Genomic DNA, 27,114 nt, shown 5'->3' on the forward strand with positions numbered 1-27,114 from the left:
CACCTGTACAAACAATAGTACGCAAGTATAAACACCATGGGACCACGCAGCCATCATACCGCTCAGGAAGGAGACACATTCTGTCTCCTAGAGATGAACGTACTTTGGCGGGAAAAATGAAAATCAATCCCAGAACAACAGCAAAGGACCTTATGAAGATGCTGGAGGAAACAGGTAGACAAGTATCTATATCCACAGTAAAACGAGCCCTATAGCGACATAACCTGAAAGGCTGCTCAGCAAGGAAGAAGCCACTGCTCCAAAACCACCATAAAAAAAGCCAGACTACAGTTTGCAAGTGCACATGGGGACAAAGATCTTACTTTTTGGAGAAATGTCTTCTGGTCTGATGAAACAAAAACTGAACTGTTCGGCCATAATGATCATCGTTATGTTTGGAGGAAAAAGGGTGAGGCTTGCAAGTCGAAGAACACCATCCCAACTGTGAAGCATGGGGGTGGCAGCATCATTTTGTGAGGGTGCTTTGCTGCATAAGGGACTGGAGCACTTCACAAAATAGATGGCATCATGAGGAAGGAAAATTATGTGGATATATTGAAGCAACATCTCAAGACTTCAGCCAGGAAGTTGAAGCTCAGTCGCAAATGAGTTTTCCAAATGGACAATGACCCCAAGCATACTTCCAAAGTTGTGGCAAAATTGCTTAAAGACAACAAAGTCAAGGTATTGGAGTGGCCATCACAAAGCCCTGACCTCAATCCGATAGAAAATTTGTGGGCAGAACTGAAAAAGTGTGTGCGAGCAAGGAGGTCTACAAACCTGACTCAGTTACACCAGTTCTGTCTGGAGGAATGGAACAAAATTCCAGCAACTTATTGTGAGAAGCTTGTGGAAGGCTACCCAAAACGTTTGATTCAAGTTAAACAGTTTAAAGGCAACGTTACCAAATTCAACCTAAGTGTATGTAAACTTCTAACCCACTGGGAATGTGATGAAAGAAATAAAAGCTGAAATAAATCATTCTCTCTACTATTATTGTGACATTTCGCATTCTTAAAATAAAATAGTGATCCTAACTGACCTAAGACAGGGAATGGTTTCTAGGATTAAATGTCAGGAATTGTAAAAAAGCTGAGTTTAAATGTATTTGGCTAAAGTGTATGTAAACTTCTGACTTCAACTGTATATAAAGTGGAGGTTGATAGGTTCTTGATTAGTAAGGGTATTAGAAGTTTAGGGGAGGAAAATGGAATTGGGAGGGTTAATAAATCTGCCGTGAGGGAATGGCAGAGCAGAAACAATGGGCTGAATGGCCCACTTCTGCTCTTATGTCTTATGGTCTTATAATAAATCTGATTCTGATTCAGTGGTGCAGGGATCTACTGTTTTCCAACAGTTCCACCAGGGATTTGCTCCCACTCAGTTAAAGAAAGGCCATGTCATACTTGCCAGTCTAAATAATTTATTCTAGCTTGTAGCTTGTACTGATCGAGTGGATTTTTTGCCTCCCCAGATCAATATGCCAACAGAAAGACCACTGCTATGAATGCTGCTCCCCTTCTCAAAGGAACAATGTTTCTGCTTCAAACCAAAATATACGATTGAAAAGTTATAAAAACAAGAAATTCAATCCTTTGAACAATATGGCCAATTATCAGGATACAAGATCAACATAGATAACACCTGACTACTTTTACATAACTATAGCCCACCAAGAGAAATTGAAAGTAGATATCCTTGGGCATGGCAAACAGAGTCTGTCAAATATTTGGGCATCATTATGCCAAAAGATTTGGAAAAATTATCAGCCTATATATAAAAAAATTAAGATATAACAAGATGGAACCTAATTCCTTTTCTTGGTCTCAGTTCAAGGATTGAATCTATTAAAATGAATATACTGCCCAGACTACTAAATCTCTTTCAGACCCTACCAATAGAGATTAACCAAAATCAAGTCAATGAATGGAACAAAATACTATCAAGATATATATGGCAAGGTAAAAGGCGTAGAAGTCGTCTCAAAACTTTGCAATTAGCCAAGGAAAAGAGGGGATGGGTCCTACCTTCTCTTAGAGATTATTATTTTGCAGCACAGGTGCAATCCATCATATGACGCTCAATGGAAAAACACTGAGGAGAGGATACTTTCCATCCCCATACGGGCAATTTTGGCTGATAACAACCTACAAAGTTACATGAATACTATTGATAACCCATGGGTGAAATGGACTCTTAAAATATGGAAAACTATTATAAAAGAATATAAACTAGAGAGAGACATTGCAATTCTTAAATGGTGTGCATATAACTCGGATTTTACGCTGAACAAACTGAATGCTAGATTTAAGGACTGGACAGCTAAAGGAATAACAGCTATTTTCAATATAATGAAAGAAGGAACTCTGTTCAGTTTTGAAATGCTCAAAGAGAAACATTTATTAGAAAAAAAAGAATTTTATCGATATTTACAGATGCGACAGTATGTTAATAGGATGATTAAAAATATAACCAAGGCAAGTACATGTTTGATAAGAGCTATTTAGAAAAGCATATAATTCAGACAACAGTAGTAGAATAATTTCAAGTGTGTATAAGGGTTTGTTAAATCCTAAAACACATTCGACTTCATACATTAAAACAAAATGGGAGAAGGAAGGAGGGATAATAATATCTGAGGAAGAATGGACAATAATATGGAGGTATCAATGGAAGTGTACCAGTTCACAGAAATGGAGGGAGTTCGGGTGGAAAAACTGGATATTTTATTACACCCTCTCAGAAATCCCATCATGATAGTAACCTCCCTGTTTGTTGGAGAAATTGTGGAAATCAAAATGCAAACCATTATCATATTTTCTGGGAATGCCCCATTATCAAAGACTATTGGAGTGGGATACGCAATGCCCTACAAGACATCTTTAAATGTGAAATACCCTTAGAAAGTAAGACCATATATTTTGGGTATATACCTCAAGAATATTTGAAAAGAGATAAATATTTAATGAATATACTGCTGGTGGCTGGTAAAAAGACCCGTACCAGAAAATGGTTATCACAGGAGAGCCCAACTTTAAATGTATGGATGGAAATTACAATGGACATTTACAAAATGGAGAAGATAACAGCATCTGTTAATCATAAGTTGGAACAATTTGATTCATATTGGGAAAAATAGTTTAACTACAGAACACCTCATAGGCCTGATTTTATTCTCACAAGTCAATGAATATGTTGTTAAAAAAAGATCACTCCCTACTTTGTACATAGTTTTCTTCTTTTGATTGTTCTTTCTTTCCTCTCCTTTCTATAAGTGTATACCTCAGATAAATATTATGTGGAGATTTGTGACAAATATGACCATATGATATATGTGTACAGTATCTGAAATACATCTTATGGAAAGTTTTGTTTGATGATGAACTTCAATAAAAAATAAATTCTGCAGATGCTGGTAGTCTTGACCAATACACACAAAGTGCTGGAGGAACTCAGTAAGTCAGGCAGCATTTGTGGAAGGAAATAAACAATCAATGTTGTTCTGTTCGCCATAAAAGATGGGACGTCCCAGTGGCTATCCATTTCAACTTGACTTTCCATTTCCATTCTGACATGCCTCTTCATGGTCTGGTCTGCTCTGCTGATGTGATGAGGCCCAACTCAGACTGAGGGAGCAAAACCCTTTTTCTGTTTGGGTAGCCACCAACCTGATGGCATGAACATTGATTTCTCTAACTTAAAGTAATATGCCCCACCTCTCCCTTCCTCTTTTACCATTCCCCAATCTACTTACCCTCTCACCCTTTCCCTTCTTCTCAGTTGCCCATCACCTCCTTCTGGCTCCCATCCTCCTTTCCTTTCTCCCATGCTCCACTGTCCTCCCTAATCAGATTCTTCCTTCTTCAGCACTTTACCTCTTCCACCTATCACCTCCCAGCTTCTTACTTCCTTCCCCCTGCCCCACCCACTGACGTTTCCCCTCAGCTGGTCTCATCTATCACCTGCCAGCTTGTGCTCCTCCCCTTTCCCCCACCTTCTTATTCTGGCTTCATACTCCCTTCCCTTCCAGTCCTGATGAAAGGTCTCGGCCAAAAAAGTTCTCCATAGATGCTGCCCAACTTGCCGAGTTTCTCCAGCATTTTGTGTGCATTGGAAAATTGTAACTTTTCACAAGTGGAGGTCACATTGCAAATAAGTAGCCTTATTTATTATTCTGTTCTATAAATGTGCTTTTTTTCACATTGGAACCTGTGTCAAGTCTGCTTTGCCAGCACCAGGTCTATTTGTCTCTGACAGGGACTGAGCAGATGGAGACACAATAGGGTTCTCTGGCATCAGCTGAGATGTTAAGTATGTATGTACGACACATTGAATGTGTCATGGTGGGGAAGGCCATCTTGGCATTCCACATCATGCAACACTTGTTAATATTGAAGGAAGGAGAGAACAGGCTACAGGGAATTGTATAAGATGCTGTTAAGACTGCATTTGGAGTATTGTGTTCAGCTTTGTTTGTCTTTGCTATCTGTAAGATACCATTAAACCATAAAGGCCCGAATCATTGTTGAGAAAGGTACCACCTATCCCACAATCACTTTGACCCACTACAGGAGGTTATAGGAGCATCTGGTCTAGAACTGCCAAACTGGGTGACAGCTTCTTCCCTCAGGTTGTAAGACTGATGACTACCCTGCCATCAGCGAGGTGTTGTCACTTGGACAGCGAGCTGTTTATCTGTGCTGCACACTACATGCATTTTGAATTATATTTTATTATTGGTGGGAATATTTTGTTTTATGTACTGTGTGTGAAGTATGTTTTGTGGGTGCGCTATGGCCTGGAGGAATGTTGTTTCATTTAGTCATATACATGCATAGTGTTGGCGTATGGCCAAGTGGTTAAGGCGTTCGTCTAGTGATTTGAAGGTCACTAGTTTGAACCTTGGCTAAGGCAGCGTGTGTGTCCTTGAGCAAGGCACTTAACCACACATTGCTCTGCGGTAACACCGGTGCCAAGCTGTCCTAGTGCCCTTCCCTTGGACAACGTCGTTGGCGTGGAGAGGGGAGACGCAGCATGGGCAACTACTGGTCTTCCATACAACCTTGCCCAGGCCTGCGCCCTGGAAACCTTCCAAGGTGCAAATCCATGAGACTAACAGATGCCTATATACATGCATAGTCAGATGCCAATAAACCTGAGTGCAAATGAGATTTGTGAGGATGCCACAACTTGAGGGTTTGAGTTATAGAGATTGGCCAGCTAAAAATATTCATTGGAGTGCAGGTGAATGGAGGAGGGGGTGATATTTTAGATATATAGTTCAAAGTAAATTTGAGGCAGGTAGAGTAATAACGTTTTAAAAACATTTGGACAAGTACATGGATAGGAAACATTTAAAAGGAAGAGGGCCAAGTGCAGGCAAGTAGGGATTAGCTTAGATGAACATCCTGGTAAACATGGACTTGTTCGGCTGAAGAGCCTATTTTTGTTCTGTGTGACTTTGTGTCTCACTCCAGTAGATCGGTGGGTTTGCATTGAGAACTGGCATACACTTGAGGGGCTGGTGGCCTCAAAAAGGAAAATTAGAAATTAAGCAACCAATTCCAGGCTCTCTGTACAACAGAAACAGCCTGCATTTAAGTTTTGCCATTAAGAATCAAAAGAAATATCTCAAGGTGTTATACAGGAGAGATGGCAGAGAAAATTTGATATTGGGTGTGTACGAAATTCAAAGAGTCAAATTATATTTATTATTGAAGTTTGTATGCAATTTATAATCCTGAGATTAGTCTTCCCATAGCCACAAAACAAAGAAAACCATGAAAGCCTTTCAAAGAAAAACATCAACCACCCCCCCACATCTGCAAAAAAAAAGAACAAATTGCATAAACGGCAAAAAAAAAGGAAATATATATAGAATATAAAACATCAAACCACAAAGTCAATGAAACAGTCCAGGACTGTTTAGCTTCAGCTCAGTTCAGTTCAATCTAATGCTGTGTTGTTCATTGACCTAATTAAAATTGCTATGTTAGATGGAAATGTGAAGACAGCAAATTAGTAAGTTCATCTTTAACCAGAGTCTTAAAATGGAAGAGGGAGAAAACTGGTGAAAGTATTTGAGTCTGGATCTAGATTGTTGAAGGCACATCTGCCAATAGTGGGACAGCACCACTGGAGGATATAAAACATGAATGATAAAAAATGGAGATCTATATAGGAAGGATTGATTTTAGATTAGCTTAAAAGATTGGTCCAATATTGTGGGTAAAGGGGGTCTATGTCACCAAAGGCACGCAAAGTTCTATAGATGTACCTTGGAAAGCATTCTAACTGTCTGCACCACTATCTGGCATGGGGTGGGTGGGTGGGGGGCTACTGCATAGGATCGAAGTAAGCTGCAGAGAGTTGTAAACTTAGTCAGCTCCATCATGGGCACTAGCCTCCATGGTATCCAGGATATCTTCAAGGAGCGATGCCTCAGAAAGTTAGCGTCCATCATTAAGGACCCCCATCACCCAGGTCATACCTTATTTGCATTACTAGTCATAGTCATACTTTATTGATCCTGAGGGAAATTGGTTTTCATTACAGTTGCACCTTAAATAATTAAATAGTGATAAAACCATAAATAATTAAATAGTAATATGTAAATTATGCCAGGAAATAAGTCCAGGACCAGTCTATTGGCTCAGGGTGTCTGACCCTCCAAGGGAGGAGTTGTAAAGTCTGATGGCCACAGGCAGGAATGACTTTCTATGACGCTCTGTGTTGCATCTCAGTGGAATGAGTCTCTGGCTGAATGTACTCCTGTGCCCAACCAGTCCACTACTACAAACAGAATGAAGTACAGAAGCCTGAAGGCACGCAGTTGGTGATTCAGGAACAGCTTCTTCCCCTCTGCCATCCAATTTCTGAATGGACATTGAACCCATAGACACTACCTCACTACTTCTTTATTTCTATTTTTGCACTACTTATTTAATTTAACTGTTTAATATATATATATATATACTTGCCATAATTAACAGTTTTTTCCTATTATTATGGATTGCATTGTATGGCTGCTGTAAACACAATAAATTTCATGACATATGTCGATAATATTAAACCTGATTCTGATTATGTACCAGAGAAAATATATCAGGAAAGGTAAAGCCCATAGAAAGAGGGCATCCCTAATTTTCTCTCAGGAGAAATTTAACTCCTCAGCAGGACAAGTTAAAGCTGGAATAGACAACAGGGCTCAGACAGAATCAGAATCAGAATCAGGTTCATTATCACTGATATATATTGTGAAATCTGTTGTTTTGTAGCAGTAGTACAATGCAATACATAAATATTACTATGTTACAAGAAGAATAATTAGTGCAAAAGAGGGAAAGTGAGGTAGTGTTCATGAGTTCATAGACTGTTCAGAAATCTGATGGCAGACGGGAAGATGCTGTTCCAAAAACGTTGACTGTGTTTTCACATTCCAGTACTTACGCCCTCATGGTAGTACTGAGAAGAGGGCATGTCGCGGATGGTGAAGATCCTTAATGATGGATGCTACCTGCTCCACTCAAAGTATATTTCCCAATCTCATGTTCTTCCCTCAATAAAGATTGCAGTTCCCCTGTGGAGGGAGAAGCCATGTCAATATTTCAGCTTAGAGATCTTTTGTCACAGCTAGGAGCTTGAATCAAAAAAGCACAGGAAGGAGGAGTGCAAAGGCAACCTCAGGAGAAGCTGAATGATATGATTGGCGGTGGTGGTGGTTGTGGCTGAGGGAGTGTTGTGAAAGTGTGTTAACCACAGCTACCTGTGACTGAGGTGAAAAAGAACAGAGAGAGAAACATTGTTGGGATTTAAGCTGCAGAACACAAAAAATTGTTGGAAATCTGAAATAAATTTAAATAATATGATTCTATTACTAAGCTGCATGTGATTGGAACCTGGCATTTACACTTTGATGGTGTGTTTTTGGACTGAGCGATCTGGTGGTTTGCCATCTCCAAGGGAGTTCGGTGAAGTTTGGAGCAGAGTGTGTGGCCTGAAGGCCTGAAAGTCTGGAGACGGGTCATGATCGACTCTGTTGCTTCTCTCCGATTGAGGCGTTGAGGGCGTGAGCCCATGATCGACTCCATTGCTTCTCTCTAATTGAGCCGTCCAGCAAGGTTGAGGCTGACAAGGATGAGACCAGAGGACAGACGGGTGTTCGGCAGCATCTGCCTGCTTTTGACCAGTCTTCCTCCCTCTCTTGCTAGCTCTGTCAGAGGAAAGTGCAGGAATCTTGGGATCCACATTTCGAGGATTGATTGGAGAGGCTGTGGACTTGTTTTCGGGGACTTTGGGGTTCATGTGCATGTGTTCCTTGATGCTATTTACCCTTTTTTTTGCTGTTTTTGAGCAGTTTCATTGGGGCAATCAGTGTGGTCTGGGGTGGGTCAGGAAAGAATACTTTGTCCAGCAGCCTGCAGTGGGCTAACAGTGCAATTCTGAACTGAACTAAACTGAAAACTTCTGGACTCCTGGTCTGATGTTTGATATTCTATATGTGCTTGTTTTTTGCCATTTGCACAGTTTGTTCTTTTTTCGTGAGTTGGGTGTTTGATGTTTTTTTGAACGGGTTCCATGGCGTTTCTTTGTTTTGTGGCTGCCTGCGGGAAGACAGATCTCAGATTTGTATTCTGTATACATATTTTGATAATAAATACGTCTTGAATCTTTAAATCTCTGAAAGCAAATGCTAGAAATGTCCAGCAGCTCAGTCAGCATCTGTGGAGAGAGTAAAATAGTGTTAAAAGTTCAACAAACAGTCTGCTGGAGGAACTTAACAGGTGGAGCAGCATAGAGTCATACTGCAAGGAAATAGGCCCCTTGGCCAAACTGGTCCATGCTAGCAAAGATTCCTCATTCAAACTTGTCCCTTGTACCAGCGTTTGACGCACAACCGTATAAACCTATCCAATCCATGTACCTGTCCCAACTGCTTTTTAAAAGTTATTAAGGTAACTTGCCTCAACGCTTTCCTCTAGCAGCTGATTCCACATATACGCCACCTTTTCTATAAAAAAAAGAGTTCCCCATAAGTTCCTGTCAAATTTATTTATTTATTGAGATACAGCGTGGAATAGGCCCCTCTGTCCCTTTGAGCTGTGCCATTCAGTAATCTCCCAATTTAATCCTATCCTAATCCCGGGACAATTTACAATGACCATTTAACCTACTAACCGGTACGTCTTTGGACAGTAGGAAGAACTGGAGCACCCAGAGGAACCCACTCGGTCACAGGGAGTGTGTACAAACTCCTTACAGGCAAGGCGGGAAATGAACTAGGGTTGCTGATACTGTAAAGCGTTGTGTTTCCCCTTCCGCTCACCTTAAACCTATGCCCAGTTCTTGATTTCCCCAACCCTGTGAGAAAGACTGAGTGCATTCTCCCTATCTATGCCCCTCAGGATTTTAAACATCACTATGAGATCAGCTCGAAAGTTCAAACTTCAAAATAAATTTATTATCAAAGTATATCATTATCTAGTCTGTGATTCATTTTCTTGTGGCCATTCACTGTAGATAAAAAGAAACACAATAGAATCAATAACAACACACACACAGACAAGCAACCACTGGCACAAGGCAAACTGTAGGTCAATGGGTACGTTTAATGTCAGAGAAATGTATACAATATACATCCTGAAATTATTTTTCTTTGCAAATATCTGCAAAAACAGAAGAGTGCCCCAAAGGATGAATGACAGTTAAATGTTAGAACCCCAAAACCCCCCTCTCCCACCAGCAAAAGAGCAATGGCGCCCTCCCACCGAGCACTCAAGCATGCAGCAAAGCATCAATAGAGACACAGACTTGCAGTACCCCAAAGACTACTCATTTACCCGGTAACTGGACTACCACAGGATCTCTTGCTCCCTAATAAGGGAAAAAGAGGTGGCCCCGTTTCACGGCGATGTTAAAAGTCTGTTGTGTCACTTTTCCTGAGCTCTGCGCTCCGAGAGTCGGCCTGAAGTCTCAGGTCTCTGGACACAGCCCATGACCAGCTGACCCACTCTTCCCAATGTTCCGTGTCCTCCCGCGACGTCACAGGGGCACCGGCCTTGAATCAGCCCGTCTCCATAGCTACGAAAATCCGGCACCCTGAAGGCATCTTCCAGGCTGCGTCCTTGGGATATCAAAATATCCTAAGTAATAATAAATAAATAAATAATATTGAGAACGTGAGTTGTAGAGTCCATGAAAGTGAATCCATAGGTTGTGGAATCAGTTCAGTTCAAAGTACATTTATTGTCAAAGTGTGTGTGTGTATATATATATATATACACCATATACAACCTTGAGATTTGTCTCCTTACAGGCAGCCACAAAATAAAGAATCCCAATAGAGGGGGGGGGCGTCACGTGATGATGTGGGATTGAGACGTGTAAATCCAGCTCTCCCGTAAAAAATCAGCAAAGTACCGTTTAAAGAAAGTAAAGTTAATAAATACTTTCCGAAAACTACTTATAAACTTCGTAAGACTACTCTACGATATGCCTCGTAAACTGCAACAGAAGAAGTCTGTTGTTGTGAAGTCGCCGCGAGATGGGAAGGAAAAAGGGCCTACTGCAGCGATGGAGCCTCGGATTCAGGTTGGATCTCCTTCGGAGGAGACGTATTTTATCTCTGGCGTAGAAGAACAGGGAGCAATGGCGGCGGTTGCGGTCTCTCGGAAGAAGATGCCGGAATTGCGCATGCGCAAATCGACACAACTTAAACTACAAGGACCGACGGCCACTGCAACTGAAAGTGACTGAGAGTCAGAATTGGATATCGCAGAGAATACAGATGAAGAAGAGGAGGAAGAACTGGAAGAGACTGGAAGTAAAGGAGACGACGGAGACATAAGAGAGGCTTTATTGTAATTAACGGCTGAACTAAGAAAATTAAGAACAGAGCTTAGAGACGTGAAGATTTGCTGTGATGAAGCTATGAAAAGACAGGATAAAATGGATAAGAAACTTCAGAAGGTGGAAAGAACAATGGAGCGTATTAATGATAGAGTGGGAAAAACAGAAAATGATGTGCTCGTCTGGAACAGAAAGAAATCGACTCTTGGAGAAAGTGGACGTGTTGGAAAATTTTAGTAGACATAATAATATTAAAATTGTTGGTCTTAAAGAAGGTATAGAGGGAGATAATCCAATAGAATTTTTTCAAAGATGGATCCCGAAAACCTGGCAAATGAAAGAGGAAGACTGATCAATTGAAATTGAGCGGATACATAGAGCTCTAAGACCAAAACCACAAGATGACCAATATCCACGATCAATTTTAATAAAATTCTTAAGATTTCAAGACAAAGAAAGGATTCTACAGGTGGCTGCCCAAGCTGCCAAGAAGAGAAAAGGGCCACTGATGATAGAAGGGAAGAAAATTTTTTTCTACCCTGACATAAGTTATGAACTTTTGAAGAGAAGGAAGAAATTTAATCCAGTGAAAAAAGCCCTATGGGATCACGGTTATCAATTTATATTGCGTTATCCTGCAACCTTGAAGATTTTTTTGACTGGTGGAGAAAAAAGATTTTTTGATGATTACCGGAAAGCGGAGGAGTTTGTGCGAGATTCTTTGAATATTCACCAGATACAAGAACAAACCCAGGGGAGCAAGATGGATTGAAGATGAAGACTCAATCAAGGAATAGGCCTGTTGGATTTTTAGGCGGATGAATATATAAATATATTATTAATTATATGAGGGAGGGGAAGAAAGGTTAAAATTTGAGGAATACTAGCTGGGAATAATGACATTAATTTCTTTTTCATTAATTTTTTGTTACGGGGGAGCTGGAAGAAACACTGACCAATCGCTACGTTATTCATGTGTGCAAATGTGGCAATAGCCACAACCCGCACAATGGAGGGTGGTAGTGTTGTGTATCTTTTCATTCACAACATTAGTGGGGGGGGTATTTTGTTTTTCCTTTTTTTGTATCTTATCTATCTTTTTTTTCTTTTTGCCTGGATGATTGGGAGGGAAACACATAGCAACATGGTGAAGTTCAAAGAGATTCCCCAGGGAACTATGAGAGTTGAGAAGCTAAGTAATGTTTTAGATATGATAAAGATCTTGGTTCTTTGGGGAAAGTAACAAATATATATTAAATTTATTTTTAATCCCATGGAGCATGTGGAAACCTTCCAATATTCAGGCGGTTCTTCTTTTTTTCTCTCTAGGTAGTAGTATATATCGGTGGGGGGGAGGGGGAGGGTAGATATTTTTTTTCTCTTGTATTTACTTTGAAAACTCAATAAAAAATTATGTATATAAAAAAAAGAATCCCAATAGAACTCATTAAAAATGCAACACTGTCAAACATCCAGAGAAGGAAAAACAAATCATGCAAACAATAAAAATCAGCAAATAACATTCAGAATTGAAGTTCATGGAAGTGACTCCACAGCCATGAAACCAATTCAGAAGACTGTTAGTTGCAGACCACAGCCTCAGTTTAGTGCAGAGTTGAGGTGAGTGAAGTCGCCCATGCTGGTTCAGGAGGAGCTTGATGGTTGTAGGGTCATAGCTATTCCTGAACCTGGACGTGTGGGACCTAAGGCTCCTGTACCACCTTCCTGATGGTAGTAGTGAGAAGAGAGTATGGCTTGGCTGGTGGATGTCCTAGATGATGGATGCTGTCAGTCTCATATCCCCTATGTGCTTAGAGTCTGTCAATGTTATAAGTTGCAGTATTACAGGCTGCCAGACTTTCATTAGAACTGGGAAACCTGGGAAGTCTAATTAACCAAAAGTGATGCTGAGTGTTTGTACTTGGGGAGGGAAGGTGAGCTGTGCCTAGGTTTTTATGTTGGTATCCCTTCAGTGGGGCTGGAATCCTTGTGGTGAATGTGCCATCACTGATGTTTAAGCATGATTCAAATTTGATGGAGCGCGACAGAAACATAAGCGAGACAGAAGTGTTGTGAAACTGAAACTTTGTGGCATTGGTGACTGAGACATATTTGAGGCCTGGGTAAACAGAGTTGGAAATGATTAAAAAAGATGTGCAGCCAGACAACTGCAGGGGAGGCTCGAAACACCAAACTGATAACTCTCCAGCCATGAATCCTTTTGGTTTGCAACATGCTGGGTTTTAGATTAATTACATCTTTAGATATGAAACCAAAAATAACAATTGTCTACACCAGAAGCCCAAAGCACTGGCATACATCAGATTAAATGGTTCTTTATCGGAAACTAAACTAGTTTACAGAATGTGCTTTTAGTGGTAGATTGTGAAACTAGATAACAGTAAGATCATCTAACTGAAACCCGGTAAGCATGGTAGTCAAAATATCCTTATACAATATTGTCCTCAGGTCTCTGTATGTTAAATGGAGAAGTGTTAGGACATATCTTACTTTCTGTTCTCCAGTGATATTTTCTTATGCCGCTGACATTTATTCAGTTTGCCTCAAGCAGCAGTTCTGTCTCTGAAAAGAAGAGAAAGACATCAAAGTTCAAAGCAAGTTTATCTTCAAAATACGTACATGTTACCATATTTGATTGAGTTTCATTTTCTTGCAGCCATGAGACAGGCACAGAACAAGCCGTTCACCCACGCCAGCCGGGCAGCATTCTATTTTACCCTAACTGCATTACAGGAAAATTTACAATGACCTATTAACCTGTAGCCAGAAAAGAGCATGGCCTGGATGGGGGATGTCTTAGATGATGAATGCTCTCAGCCTCCTACCCTCTAAGGAATATGTCCTCTGAGTCTGTCAATGTTATAAGGCAATGTCTTTGGACTGTGGGAGGAAACCAGAGCACCCCGAGGAAACCCACACGCTCATGGGAAGGGTGTACAAACTTTTTACAGATGGCATTGGAATTGAACTTCAAATTAAAAAGCCCTGAGCTGTAATAGCATCGCACTAACCAATACACTATGGCGGTGCCCTGAAGGTGTTTTAAAAAAAAGACACACTATAAAATTTCACAAAGAAACTCTGTATAAGCAAAGAATGGCAAACGACCAATCTGCAAAAGAAGACAAACTGTGCAAATATAAAAATAGTCCTGAGAGCAAGAGTGCTTGAAATTGAGTCTGTAGGTTGTGGAACCAGTTTATAGTTGAGATGAGTGACATTATCTGGGCTGCTATAAGAGTCTGATGGTTGTAGGGTGATAAGTGTTCCTGAACCTGGTGGTATGGGAATTATGATCAGCATTCAATTCCCACCACTTTCTGTAAGGAATTTATTCACTCTCCCCATAACCACGTAGGGTTTCTTTGGGTGCTCCAGTCTCCTGTGGCAGCAACTCAATGCAGACTTGGTCAAGAATTTCAGTTGTTGTTCAGACTAAATGTTAGAATGGGGAAGAAATGTAATCTAAGTGACTTTGATTATGCATTGATTGTTGGTGCCATACAGGGGGTTTGAGTATCTCAGAAACTGTTGATCTCCTGGGACTTTGATGCACAACGGTCTCTAGAGCAGGAGTTCCTAACCTTTTTTTTTGCCTTTGACCAATACCATTAAGCAAGGGGGTTGGGAACCCCTGCTCGAGAGATTACAAAGAATGGTGTGAAAAACAGAAAAAAACATCCAGTGAGCGGCAGTTCTGTGGGTAAAAACAACTTGTTAGTGAGCGAGGTTAGAGGAGAATGGCCAGACTGGTTCAAGCTGACAGGAAGGTGACAGTAACTCAAATAACCACGCATTGCAACGTTGGAGTGTAGAAGAGTACCTGACTGCACAACCTGTCGAACCTAGATGTGGATGGGCTTCAGCAGCAGGAGACCACGAACATACACCCTGTAGGCAATTTAGTAAGTACATGAGGCACCTAATAAGGTGGCCACTTGAGTGCATGTTTTGATAGACATATGACAAATTTTGCTAATCATCCTAACATGTTACTTTCTCCAAATGCCGCCTGACTTATATTTATTTTGTATCTCTGGCATTTGCAGGTTTTTTTAAAAAAAAAATTAATCTTGACACATTCTTGAAATGTTAATTTTAGTCTTGGATTGATGGCGGGCTGACCAACAGGCTTCCGATTTTATCCAGCGGGAGGACCTTTACTGTATCACCTTTCAGTGGCAAGTTGGACATATGCCCTCAAGATGAAGACCAAAAAAATCTATACATCACGATCGCAAAGCAAGATTTCATTGTGAGTACTTTTCAAAGTGAATGTGTTGCTAAGATACTGTGGGGACAGAAAAGTTTCCATGTCTCGGATGCTGATTTAAGTACTTTCTGCAGTTCAAATGCATGCATCTACACAATATGGTTATTTTTTTTAAAATAAGGTTATTTCCACCAACATAACTGCATAGATGATTCATTTGAGGTTGTATAGGTTCTGAGCTGGACTCTGATTTAACATCAGATTGAAGAACTATGACTGTGCTAAGGATGTTTCGCTTTGCTTTAGTTCAGAATCAGGGCTGGTATTAATAAACCGAATTTATTTGTCAAACTTCCACAGAATGCTGAAGCTACCCAATCTTGGAGCTTCAACATCTCTTAAATGTTGCAATCCAACACTTCTACTTGCATCTTGTTCTATACCCTCACCACCCTTTGAGTGAAGAGGTTCTCCCTCAGGTTCCCTTTAAATAGAATAGAATGGAGTCATAGAATATTACTACACAAAAATAGACCCTTTGTTCCATCTAGTCTATGCTAAACTGCTGTTTTGCCTAGTTCCATAGACTTGCACCAGGTATCTCCTAAATATTTCATCTTTCACTCTTGACCTGTGACTTTTAGTTCTGGTCTCACCCAACCTCAATGGGAAAAGCCTGCTTGCATTTACCCTATCTATACCCCTCATAATATTGTATACCACTATCAAATTTCCCCTCATTCTCCTACATTCCAGGGAAAAAAGTCCCATCTTATTCAACCTTTCCCTGCAACTCAGGTCCACGAGTTTCAGCAAACACCCTTGTAAATTTTCTCTGTTCTCTTTCAATCTTATTGGTATCTTTTCTGTAGGTAGGTGGTGAGAACTGCACACATTACTCCAAATTTGACCTCGCATCTGATACAACTTCAAGATGACAACCCAAAACCCCTGTGCTGTGCACTCTGGCTTATGAAAACTAATGTGCCTAAAACTCTCTTTTTGACCCTGTGACACAATTTTCAAGGAATTATGGATCTGTGTTCCCAGATTCCCAGATTAATTATTTTAACTAATTCTCACGCTCATCTTGGGCCCAGCAATCAGAACTGTTTGAACACTGTTCTCCTCTCTGATTGAAATTTGTTTTGGAGATTAGGGATGTAAATTGGATCTTATTGTGCCAATGTTTGTAGGTGGTAAACAGTCGTGACAAGACCTGATTTAGAGACCAACATTTGGTGCCCAGTGCATGCTAATCACACCTTATTTAAAGTTGAACTGAGTCATTTTTCAGACACGCTCAGGCTTAGAATGGGTCACTCTCCATTTTTCGTAATGGTGTCAAAAATAAATTGTGGCTTAGTGTTCCTCTATGCCACTTATTGAAAATTCACTTAAACAATTAACTACTCTATCCCAAAATCATGTGGGCTGGTAGGTCAATCACCCACTATAGATTGCCTCTAGTGTGGAACATAGAACATGACAGCACAATACCTGGCACACTAAGTTCCTCCAGCTTATTGTATGCATTGTGTGTTAGAACATAAAACATAGGACAGTTCAGCACCATACTGGCACCTCAGCCCATAATATTGTGCTGACCTGTTAATCTACTCCAAGATCAATCTAACTTTCTCTTCCTACATAGCTCTTCATTTTTCTATCAACCATGTGCTTATCTGAGAGTTTCTTAAATGTCCCTAATGAATCTGCCTCTACTAAGACCACTGGGCAGGATGTTCTACGCACTTACCACTCTCTGTATTCAAAAATGTACAAATGTACCTCCTATACTTTTCTCCTTGTCACCTTAAAATTATCTCCCCTGATATTACCTATTTCTGCCGTGAGAAAGTCTCTGGTTATCCACGATCTATGCCTCTTATCATCTTGTACACCTCTATCAAGTCATCTCTCTTCCTCCTTCGCTCCAAAGAGAAAAGATCTAGCTCGCTCAACCTATCCTCATACGATCATTTTGAAGAGGTTTTCCTGCCCCTTTCGTCAGAAGTTCTGTGAGATCCTTTCTCACTGATCCCCCTTTGTGATCATTGCTGCTCTCTAACCACACTATCAGCCAGATTTGCCATCACAGTGTTAAAATGGATGTTAGTTGGTTGATATGAACACGATGAGCCAAAGGGCCTGTTTCCCTGTGCTGTGCATTTCTAAAGCACGTAGAAGAAAAGACAGCTCATGAGCCCAGTACCCGAGTCTCAAACAGCTCATGGCAACAGTTAAATGTGGCGACTCTTTGTCTTTTCCTCTATTAGCTCCTGCTGTAGACATTGGACTAACTACGGATCATGGCATGAACATTGACTCCTCTAACATCCAGTAATTTTTCTTCCCTTACCCTTCTCTCTTCTTCTGGCTGCCCTCTTACCTCTTCTCCTCACTTGCCTGTCATCTTCCTCTGGTGCTCTTCTTCCTTCCATTTCTCCCATGGTCCAGTCTCCTCTTCTATCAGATTCCTTCTACTTCAACCCTTTTGTGGCTATCTGTAAGGAGATAAAGCTCAAGGTTATATAATGTATACATACTTTGTTGTTGTGTATATATAGGTTGTATATATATGTATGCATGCATACATACTTTGATAATAAATATACTGTACTTTGAAATTTTACCTTTTCTACCTATCACCTCCCAGCTTCTTACTTTATCCCCACCCACCTAACTTCCCCCTCACCTGGCTTCACTTATCACTTGCCAGTTTGTCCTCCTTCCCCTCTCCCACCTTCTTATTCTGGGTTCTTCCCCCTTTCTCTCCAGTCCTATGAAGGGTCTTAGCCTAAAACATCAACTCTTTATTCCTTTCAATAGATGCTGCCTGACCTGCTGAGTTCCTCCAGCATTCTGTGTGTGTTACTCTGAATCTATTTATAATGTTCCTTGCATGGGCAGCAGAGAAGATAGTTTGTCCTTCCCACGTATTCACCCATCTCTTCTGAATATAAATAATTTAATTTGTACAATGATAGGATGAATAGACACTAAACCAAACAACATTTTAATAATATGTATCCTCTACCCTTTTCTTTCCTGCCATTGCTCCCCACCCCTACCCACCCTCACTTCTGCAGTTGTCCGTCGCAAATTTTGTCAGGCTCAATCATGCGTTGTTCCCACCCAACCAAGAGAGGATGGAGTCTCTCTATCACAAAGGGTTCGATGATGCTCTGAGGTTTCTACGGAATAAAAACTACTTCCAGTAATTCATTGAATCTTGTAAACCTTTTTTATTTGGCATGGTGTGCATTGACACAAGCTATGAAAACACGGATTTAAACTCTTGATTTTATTATGAGGTTGTGAAGGATCTCAACTTAAAACGCCAACTGTCCATTTCCCTCCCCAGATGCTGACTGAGTTCCCTTACAGCTCATTTTAGACCATAAGACCATAAGACACAGGAGCAGAATCAGGCCATTCAGCCCATCGAGTTTTGTGATTTTGGTTTTATTAAGTAGAATTTTGAGATTTTGTTCTACTTGTATTTTTTCATTAACTACGACCATTCAATAAAAGCAAGGGTCACTGTTGAGCAAATCCACTAAAGATTTAGAGTCATAGAGCTACACCACACAGAAACAGATAAGATTAGCTTTATTTGTCACATATACATTGAAACATATAGCGAAATATGTCATTTGTGCCAGCAACTAGCACAGTCCGAGGATGTGCTGGAGATAGCCGGCGAATGTCACCATGTTTACGATGCCAACATGGCATATCTACAACTACTAACCCGAACTCATACGTTTTTGGAATGTGGAAGGAAACCGGAGCACCCCACACAAGCTACGTGTTCACAGGGAGAACTTCTTACAGACAGTGGACAGAATTGGACCCCGATTGCTGGCATTGTGAAGTGTTATGCTAGCTGCTGCAGCACCAGCACCCTTCAACTCTGATATTCTTTTTCTCCAGATAGTCACAAAACAAAGAAAAACCATGGAAGTAAGTTCAAAGAGAAACAGCAAACTCATACCCCCCCCCCAAAAAATAAAGAATGGCAACATGATCATCAACCTCCCCTAAACCCCACTCCCTTCACAAAAAAATAAAATAAGAACATGGGTCCCAAACCCCTCTCCCCGCACAAAAACACAACAAAAACATCAGCTCCCAAATCCCCCTCCCCACACAAAAAATATGAATGTAAGTGCAACTAGAGGTTGTTCATCCTTTACATCTTTTTTTGCTATCACAAAAACTGCTGGATACTAAGAACACCAAGTACTGCAGATCTACCACACTAGCAAGTTAGAAACACAGAAAACCTAGAGCACAATACAGGCCCTTTGGCCCACAAAGCTGTGCCTTAAGAATCAGAATCAGAATTGGAATCAGGTTTATTATCACCGGCATGTGACGTGAAAATTTGTTAAATTACCTAGGGTTACCCATAGCCCTCTATTTGTCTGAGCTCCATGTACCTGTCCAAAAGTCTCTTAAAAGACCCTATCGTATCCGTCTCCACCACCGTCGCCGGCAGCCCATTCCACGCACTCACCATTCTCTGCGTAAAAAAAACTTACCCATGACTTCCTGTAGTAAGGCGACCAGAACTGAGCTCAGTACTCCAAGTGGGGTCTGACCAGAGCCCTGTACAGCTGCAACATTACCTCTCGGCTCCTAAACTCAATCCCATGATTGATGAAGGCCAGTGCACCCTATGCTTTAGGTTACAGTGGAGCTGGACCTGTTGTGCACCGTGTTCAGCAAAGCAAGGAAGAAGGCGACAAGAGGCAGTGCATGATCAGACGGCTACTGCAGGACGTTTTTGTTGAGACCGCAAGACCCCATTAGACATTGGGAATGCAGAATACTGCAAGTCTAGTTCAATAATTCATTGGAAAGACTGATGGTGGGGTAGCTGCATAGCCTGGGTTTTGTACTGATCATGCCTTGTGGGTCACCTGTTGCGATAGCTGAGGAAGGAGGCGTCAGAGCTGGCTGTGTGCCAGTGGATTCCGTTCTGGGCTGGAGGCTGCACCCTGCCATTGGTGTTGTGCTCCAGTGTTTGGTGGGGGAAGACAAGCTGGATCGCCTTCGCCTGCGGCTGCACTGTGTGATATGAGGAACTGTTCTTCTTGCAGAAATATGGCTCCAGGACAACACCCCGTGCACCATCAATCTACAGGCCATGGCGTTCAGGGGCTGGGCTATATTACGTTTTAATATCTTTTTGTAACTGTATGTTCTGCTATCATAATTGTATGGTGGAATGACAATTAAATTTGAACTTGACTGTGGAATGATTGTTGATGCCAGACAGGGTAGTTTGAGTATCTCAGCAACTGCTGATCTCCTGGGACTTCTACGTACAACAGTCTAGAGTTTACAGAGAACAGTGTGAAAAACAAAAGACATCCAGTGAGCGGCAGTTCTGTGGGTGAAAGTGAGAGTGGTCAGAGAAAAATGGCCAGACTGGTTCAAATTGACAGGAAGGAAACAGCAAATCAAGTGCCACATGTTACAATAGTGGCGTGCAGAAGAGCATCCCTGAACACACATCTCTAACTTGAAGCTGACGGGCTACAGTGGCAGAAGATCATGGACAAATGCTCAGTGGCTACTTTATTTGGTACCGAAGCTACCTACTGAAGTGGCCACTAAGTATAATTAGCAGGTTAGGTACCAAAGAGAAACAGAGGTAACATTTCAGGTGAAGAAGATTCATCATAAGTGGGAAGGAATGAGAATGAAGTTAGAACGAAAAACAGCATGCAGAGGAAAATGCCCTCTGTTATAGGACTCTTGAACGGACAATAAGATGGACTCTTAGCCTCACGATTCACCTCATTATGACTTTGCACTTTATTGTTTACCTACACTACACTGTTTTGGTAGCTTTTACACTTTATCCTGCATTGTTATTGTTTTATTGTTGGACTGGAGGGTTATGGGGTGAGTGCAGGTCGGTGGGACTAGGTGAGAGTAAGAGTTCGGTACGGACTAGAAGGGCTGAGGTGGCCTGTTTCCGTGCTGTAACTGTTATATGGTTACCTTATTCTAGCCTAATATAATGATTTGATCTGTATGAAGAGTATGCAAGATAAGCTTTTCACTGTATCTTGGTACATGTGCCAGTAATAAACCAATACCAAAACCAATGCATGTTGCTATCATACCTGCCTCCACCACATCCTTTGGCAGCTCATTCCATGTGCACGCACTACCCCCAACATGAAGTGATCGCCCTTTGTCCGTGCTAACAAGGGAGGATATGGAGGTCTCCCTTCTCCTGCTTGAGATATTTACTGGGAGCATTATATACAAAGGGGCCAAAGCATTGTTGAGGATCCCTACCACCCATCCCACAATCTCCTTGACCCACTACCGTCAGGAAGGAGGTACAGGAAGATCAGGACTAGGATGGCCAGATTGGGTAACAGCTTCTTCCCTCTGTGAGACTAATGAATACCCTGTCACCACCGAGGTGTCATCACTAGGACAGTGAGCTGTTCACTGTTTACCTGTGCTATGTACTACATGCACTTTGAATTAAGCCTTATTAATTTATTTTTGGTAATATTTTGTTTTATGTGCTGTGTGTGATACATGTTTTGTGGGTGCACCGTGGTCTGGAGGAGCATTGTTTTGGTTTGGTTGTATAAATGTACAGTCAGATGATGATAAACTTGAACTTGAATTGGACTGGGGACAACTGGAAGCAACTGAAGTGTGAGTGAGGCAGTGAGTTCCATCACGCCTAGTATGAAGGGGATAAGTGAGACTGTAGGACCCGGCTAGTCTAGCTACTTCAGGGGTAGATCAGCCAGTTCGTAGTCATGGCTGTATTGCGACTGACGAAAACTGAGCCACATGGAAGCTGTAACTGGAATATTTGGAAGTCTTTATTCACACAACAAACCTCCAGGAGATTCTCATTCTCCGGACAAAATGTTTTATACTTTCTCGACACACCTTCGCTGACTCCATTTTCATCCTCCCTTCCACTCCTCGGACCTATCTCCATTTTGACACCTGACCCGCACTTTGTCAGTTATATATAGGCTCCACGAGCAATGATGGCAAAGCAGGCCACAGGAAGTAAAGAGATAGACGTAAAGGTTATCTTTATCTGTCACCCGTATATCGAAACATCGAGGCAGACAGTGAGATGAATCATTTGCGTCAGCAGTCAACACAGTGGAATATAAGCTGTGTGGAAGCCTGCAAGTGTTGCTATGCTCCTGGCCCAACATCGCACACCCACAACTTATCCTAATCCATACATGTTTGGAATGTGGGTGGAAAATGCAGTATCCAGAAGAAACCCACGGCCACAGGGAGAACATCCTTACAGACTGCGGCAAGGAATGAACCCCGATCACTGATTGTAATAGTGACTGCTGTAATAGTGTTATGACTGCTCTACTATTCACTCCTCCAACACCATTGTCAAATTTGCTGACGATGCCACCCTAATAGGTATATCAGACTGTGATGAGACAGCCTATAGGGAGGAGGTACAGCATTTGACAGAATGGTGTTGTCATAATAACCTGGACTTGAACATCACAAAAACCAAGGAGCTGATAGTGGGCTTCAGGAAATTAAAGCGCATTGAGCACTCTGCTCTGCACGTATACGGGAAAGAGGTGGAGAGAGTAGAGAGTTTCAAGTTCCTCGGTGTCCACGTCTCGGCTGACCTCACCTGGACTGCCCATATCTCTTATCAGGTGGGGAAGGCCCAACAGAGGCTCTACTTCCTAAGGAAGCTAAAGCATGCTCTCCTCCCTCATCACCTGCTGATCAACTTCTATCAGACAACTATAGAGAGCCTCCTGACGTATTGCTGTGCAGTGTGGTTTGCCAGCTGCACAGAACAGAACAGGAAGGACTTGCAGTGGGTGGTGAGGGTAGCAGAGCGGGTTATTGTCACAACATTACCCTCCCTCAGAGACAGTTATACTGGCAGACTTCAAAAGAAGGCTACTTGTATTTCAAAGGATCCTCCTCATCCTGGACATCACCTGTTTTCCCCTCTACCTTCTGGGAAGAGATACAGAGCATTAAGGACGAAAACAAAGAGACTCCTTAACAGCTTCTACCCACGAGCAGTGAAATGTATAACACCCCCTTCCCTTCTCCTGCCCCCCTCCTAAGATGGCGGCAGCTAAATGCATCACACGTCCAGGAATGGCAGGTGTGCAATAGTCCTGCCCCCCCCTATCCATATATTATTAATTTTGGACTGCACTCCTGAGGTTTTAGAGTTTATTTTATGTATATATTCTTTGTCATGCTGCAAAACGTTGAGCTGCTAAACTGTGTTTCATTGCTCCACAACAATGACAATAAAGATATTCTATTCTAACTACTATGCTGCTGTGCTGGCATAAGGGCAATGATGGGGAGCTTCATGTTCTATAAAGACTAAGTAAAGCTGGTTGAATGGTCTTGTAACACAACCTTGCACTCAACATCAGTAAGAGCAAGGAATTAATTGTGGACATCAGGAAGGGAAAGTAGAGGGAGTACACACCAGTCCTCATCAAGCGATCAGCAATAGAAAGGGTGAGCAGTTTCAAGTTCCTGTGTGCCAGCATCTCTGAAGATCTATCCTGGGGCCAGCATATTGATGCAACGACTAAGAAGGCAAGGTAGCAGCTATATTTCACCAGTGAAGAGCATGGGCCGATGGTATGATGCTAAGCTCAAGGACACTGAGCAGTTTAAACAACTCAAAAAGGATACCATCATGTACATAGCACGCATCAACAAGACTTTGCTGCCAGGAAAACTCAAGCTGTGGTGCTTCCAGTTGGTCATACTCCCAAGACTCATGTGGCCTTTAACAGTGTATGAAATCCCCATCAACAAGGTTGAAAAGCTCAAAAGAGTAATCAGTACACATGTAAAACAGTGGCTTGGACTTCCACAATGCTTAAGTCCTGTTGGACTGTACGGGAACGGCAAATTGGAATTACCAATTGCAAGTCTTGTGGAAGAATTCAAATGCACCAAAGCAAGGTTGGTCATGACCCTCACTGAATCTGAAGATACTGTTGTTCGAACAGTGGCCCCCCCATGTGGCAACGGGGAGGAGGTGGACCCCATCTGAAGCCATTCAGAGTGCTAAGTCTGCTCTTTGCTTCAGGGATGTGGTTGGCCAAGTCCAACATGGGAGAGCCAGTCTCGGGCTTGTCCCAAAAGGTCCTCAGTGGCACAAGGGAACATCAGTGCAGAAGAGATGGCTCGTGGTCGAGGAGTTGAGAAGACAGGAGGAGGCAGAGCGAAACGCCAGGGCCGTCTCAATGGCCAAGCAGGGCCACTGGACTAATTGGGAGAGACCGGAAAAGAGGAAACTTAGCTGGCATGACATCTGGGAGATGGAGGGATCTCGGTTAAGTTTTGTCATCAGTGCCACTTATGACCTCCTGCCCACACCCCAGAGCCTGAAACACTGGTGGGGAGAAGACCCCGCTTGCTCTCTTTGTCAAGCACCTGCATCACTAAGGCAGGATGCACCACGAGCCTCACCCAGGGGCGGTACACTTGGTGGCATAACCAAGTTCTCAGACAGCTGGCATCAATCTTGGAACAGGGGCGAATCATCACAAATGCTGTCCCACAAACATCGGCAGGAAATGTGCACATCACACAATTTGTACCAGCAGGCCAACCTCCAGAGCACCATATAACATCAAAAGATGTAAGCATTCTGCAGGTTGCTCGGGATTGGAAAATGGACATGGACTTGGAAAAAAAGATTGTGTTTCCCCCAGTCATTGCGGCTAAAGCACTCTGGCCAGACATGGTCCTGTGGTCCACAACAGCCAAGCTGGCATATGTTGTGGAGTTGACAGTACCATGGGAAGATGGTGTTGAAGAAGCTTATGAGAGGAAAAAGACCAAGTACTCTGAACTGGCAACTGAAGCTGCCCAGAATGGCTGGAAGACCAAGATTTTCCCTGTAGAAGTGGGATGCAGGGGATTCGTTGCTACATCTGTGAGCAGTCTATTGAAGAAGATGGGGATGAGGGATCACTCCCTCCAACAAGCAATCAAGTCCTTGTCAAATGCAGCAGAAGAAAGCAGTAATTGGATTTGGATTAAAAGGAAAGACAACAACTGGGCTTCAAGATGAAGACAGGAGGGTATGGAACTGAGGGGGGGTGTATCTGGGACTCCAGGTAGCACCGTTGAGCCCTCTGGAGATGTCGTGAGCTTATGAACGAAATGTCAAAGAAGGAGGGTGCCCACCTGATGACCCCGATGATGTACCTACCCTCCCTCCTGGCCACCACTCCAAACCCACTGCCAACATCGAGAGTGCCAACTTACCATAGGGATTGAAACATTGAGTCCTAGTAGCTCTACTCCTGGAGTTTGAAGAGATTTGGTATATCACCAAAGATTCTCACCAATTTCTACAGACATACCATAGAGAGCATTCTAATGAATACATCACTGTCTGGCTTGGAGAGGCCACTGCACAGATTGTAAAAAGCTGCAGAAAGTTGCAAGAGAGGAGATGGGTGTCTCCCTTCTGTTTGTGACAAAAGGCAAAGCCTCAAAAAGGCTGCACCCATCATTAAAGACCCCCGTCACCCAAGACATGATCTGTTCTCACTGCTGCCATCAGGGAGGAGGTACAGGAGCCTGAAGACACACACTCAACATTTTAGGAACAGCTTCTTCCTCTCCACCATCAGATTTCTGAATGGACAACGAACCCATGTATACTGCAGTTTTTCTTCCTTTTTGTTTGCACTGCTTATTTAATTTTTAATATGTTTTTTATTATATTTTATAGCTTTTTTGTTATTATGTAATAAACAACAGATTTCATGACATATGCCAGTGATATTAAACCTGATCATGCAACTAAATGAGCAGTAATCTTATTAAGGTTAAATTCACAGTGAGTGTAAGAGATAGATCCATATGTTGAGGAACCAACAAGGAAACCTGTTTTTTTTTGTATTGTGCAATGAGGTAAAGAGTGAATAATCTGATGGTTCCCGGGTTTAGTAATGAGTATTCCAAATATGATGGAATTTTCTCTAATGATTGTAGGACATTGACCTCCATCTGAAACTAGGTCTTCAGTCTAAATGAAGCTGAGGTATGAGTTGGTTGTGGTATTTGGGGAAAACCACATAATCAAAACAGTAATTATGTGAGCTGGTATTTAAAATATTTGACCTTTATTTCCATCAGATTTCAGAACAAGAAAATCGCTATCTTTTTCTATATGCGGTGTTGAAGGGGCATGAAGGAAATGGCAAGACATGGTTCATCTTCAATTAATAAATAAAACCAAAAAGTTTTCAACTTTCATTCTAAATATTCATAGCATGAATATTACCAAAATCAATTTAAAGAGCTGCACAGTTTTCAGGCCGTGTACAAGTTTCCTGCTCAGAGCAACGTTCGGTCTGTGCAGCCATAAACAACAATTAGAGGGAGCGTTGTCTGGAGGAAACCCATGTGTTGACTGGAAGAATGTACAAACTTTCCTACAGGGAACAGCGGAATTGAACTCTGAACTCCGACACCCTGGGTGTAATAGTGTAGCACTAGCCGCTTCACTGTCATTTTGAAGACACATCTATTGTTTCAAATGTTTGGATATTACATTATGAAAAAATGAATAGTGATTTAAAAAAACTGTGTTATTAGTCTGCATAGATAATAAATGAAATAAAACAAAAAAACCTTTGGAGATGTTACCTTCAGATTTATTTTGATAGCATTTATATTGTAATAGTTGCTGTATGTTTGTTTTCAATACGCTTGTTCAACTGTCTAGACAAAGCTGACGCTGCAGAGAAGAGGTGTAAATTGGTAACAGTGTATTGGGAAACTAGGTTAAAACGGAAGATAACAGACAAACAATGGCTAACGTCTCACAATTTACTATATTACCACAGATATCTATCCCTTTAAAGTCAATAGAAAAAGTGGTCCAACTGTAGCTGACAAGGGAAGTTAAACAAGGTGTTAGCTCAAAGAAAAAATGCTTACATGGTTGTCAACAAGAGTAGGAATACTAAGGTCTGACT

General features: G+C 41.8%; 1 protein-coding gene across 5 annotated transcripts in view; it reads left to right on the plus strand.

The window, feature by feature from the left end:
• The window catches only part of pnpla4 (patatin-like phospholipase domain containing 4), a 73,230-nt gene that overhangs the window by 39,519 nt on the left and 6,597 nt on the right, over positions 1-27,114 (plus strand). The window contains exons 6-8 of one of the 5 annotated variants that reach the window (XM_072262616.1): positions 14,972-15,124; positions 18,175-18,302; positions 26,270-26,607. In XM_072262616.1, the coding sequence (XP_072118717.1) occupies positions 14,972-15,124; positions 18,175-18,302; positions 26,270-26,315 (327 nt within the window). In that variant the 3' untranslated portion in view covers positions 26,316-26,607. Of the gene's footprint in view, positions 1-14,971; positions 15,125-18,174; positions 18,311-26,269; positions 26,608-27,114 lie in introns of those variants that run through there. The other 4 variants (XM_072262617.1, XM_072262618.1, XM_072262619.1 and 1 more) reach the window with 4 other exon arrangements.

The sequence above is a fragment of the Mobula birostris genome, chromosome 7 (assembly GCF_030028105.1).
Source record: "Mobula birostris isolate sMobBir1 chromosome 7, sMobBir1.hap1, whole genome shotgun sequence".
Lineage (NCBI taxonomy): Eukaryota > Metazoa > Chordata > Chondrichthyes > Myliobatiformes > Myliobatidae > Mobula > Mobula birostris.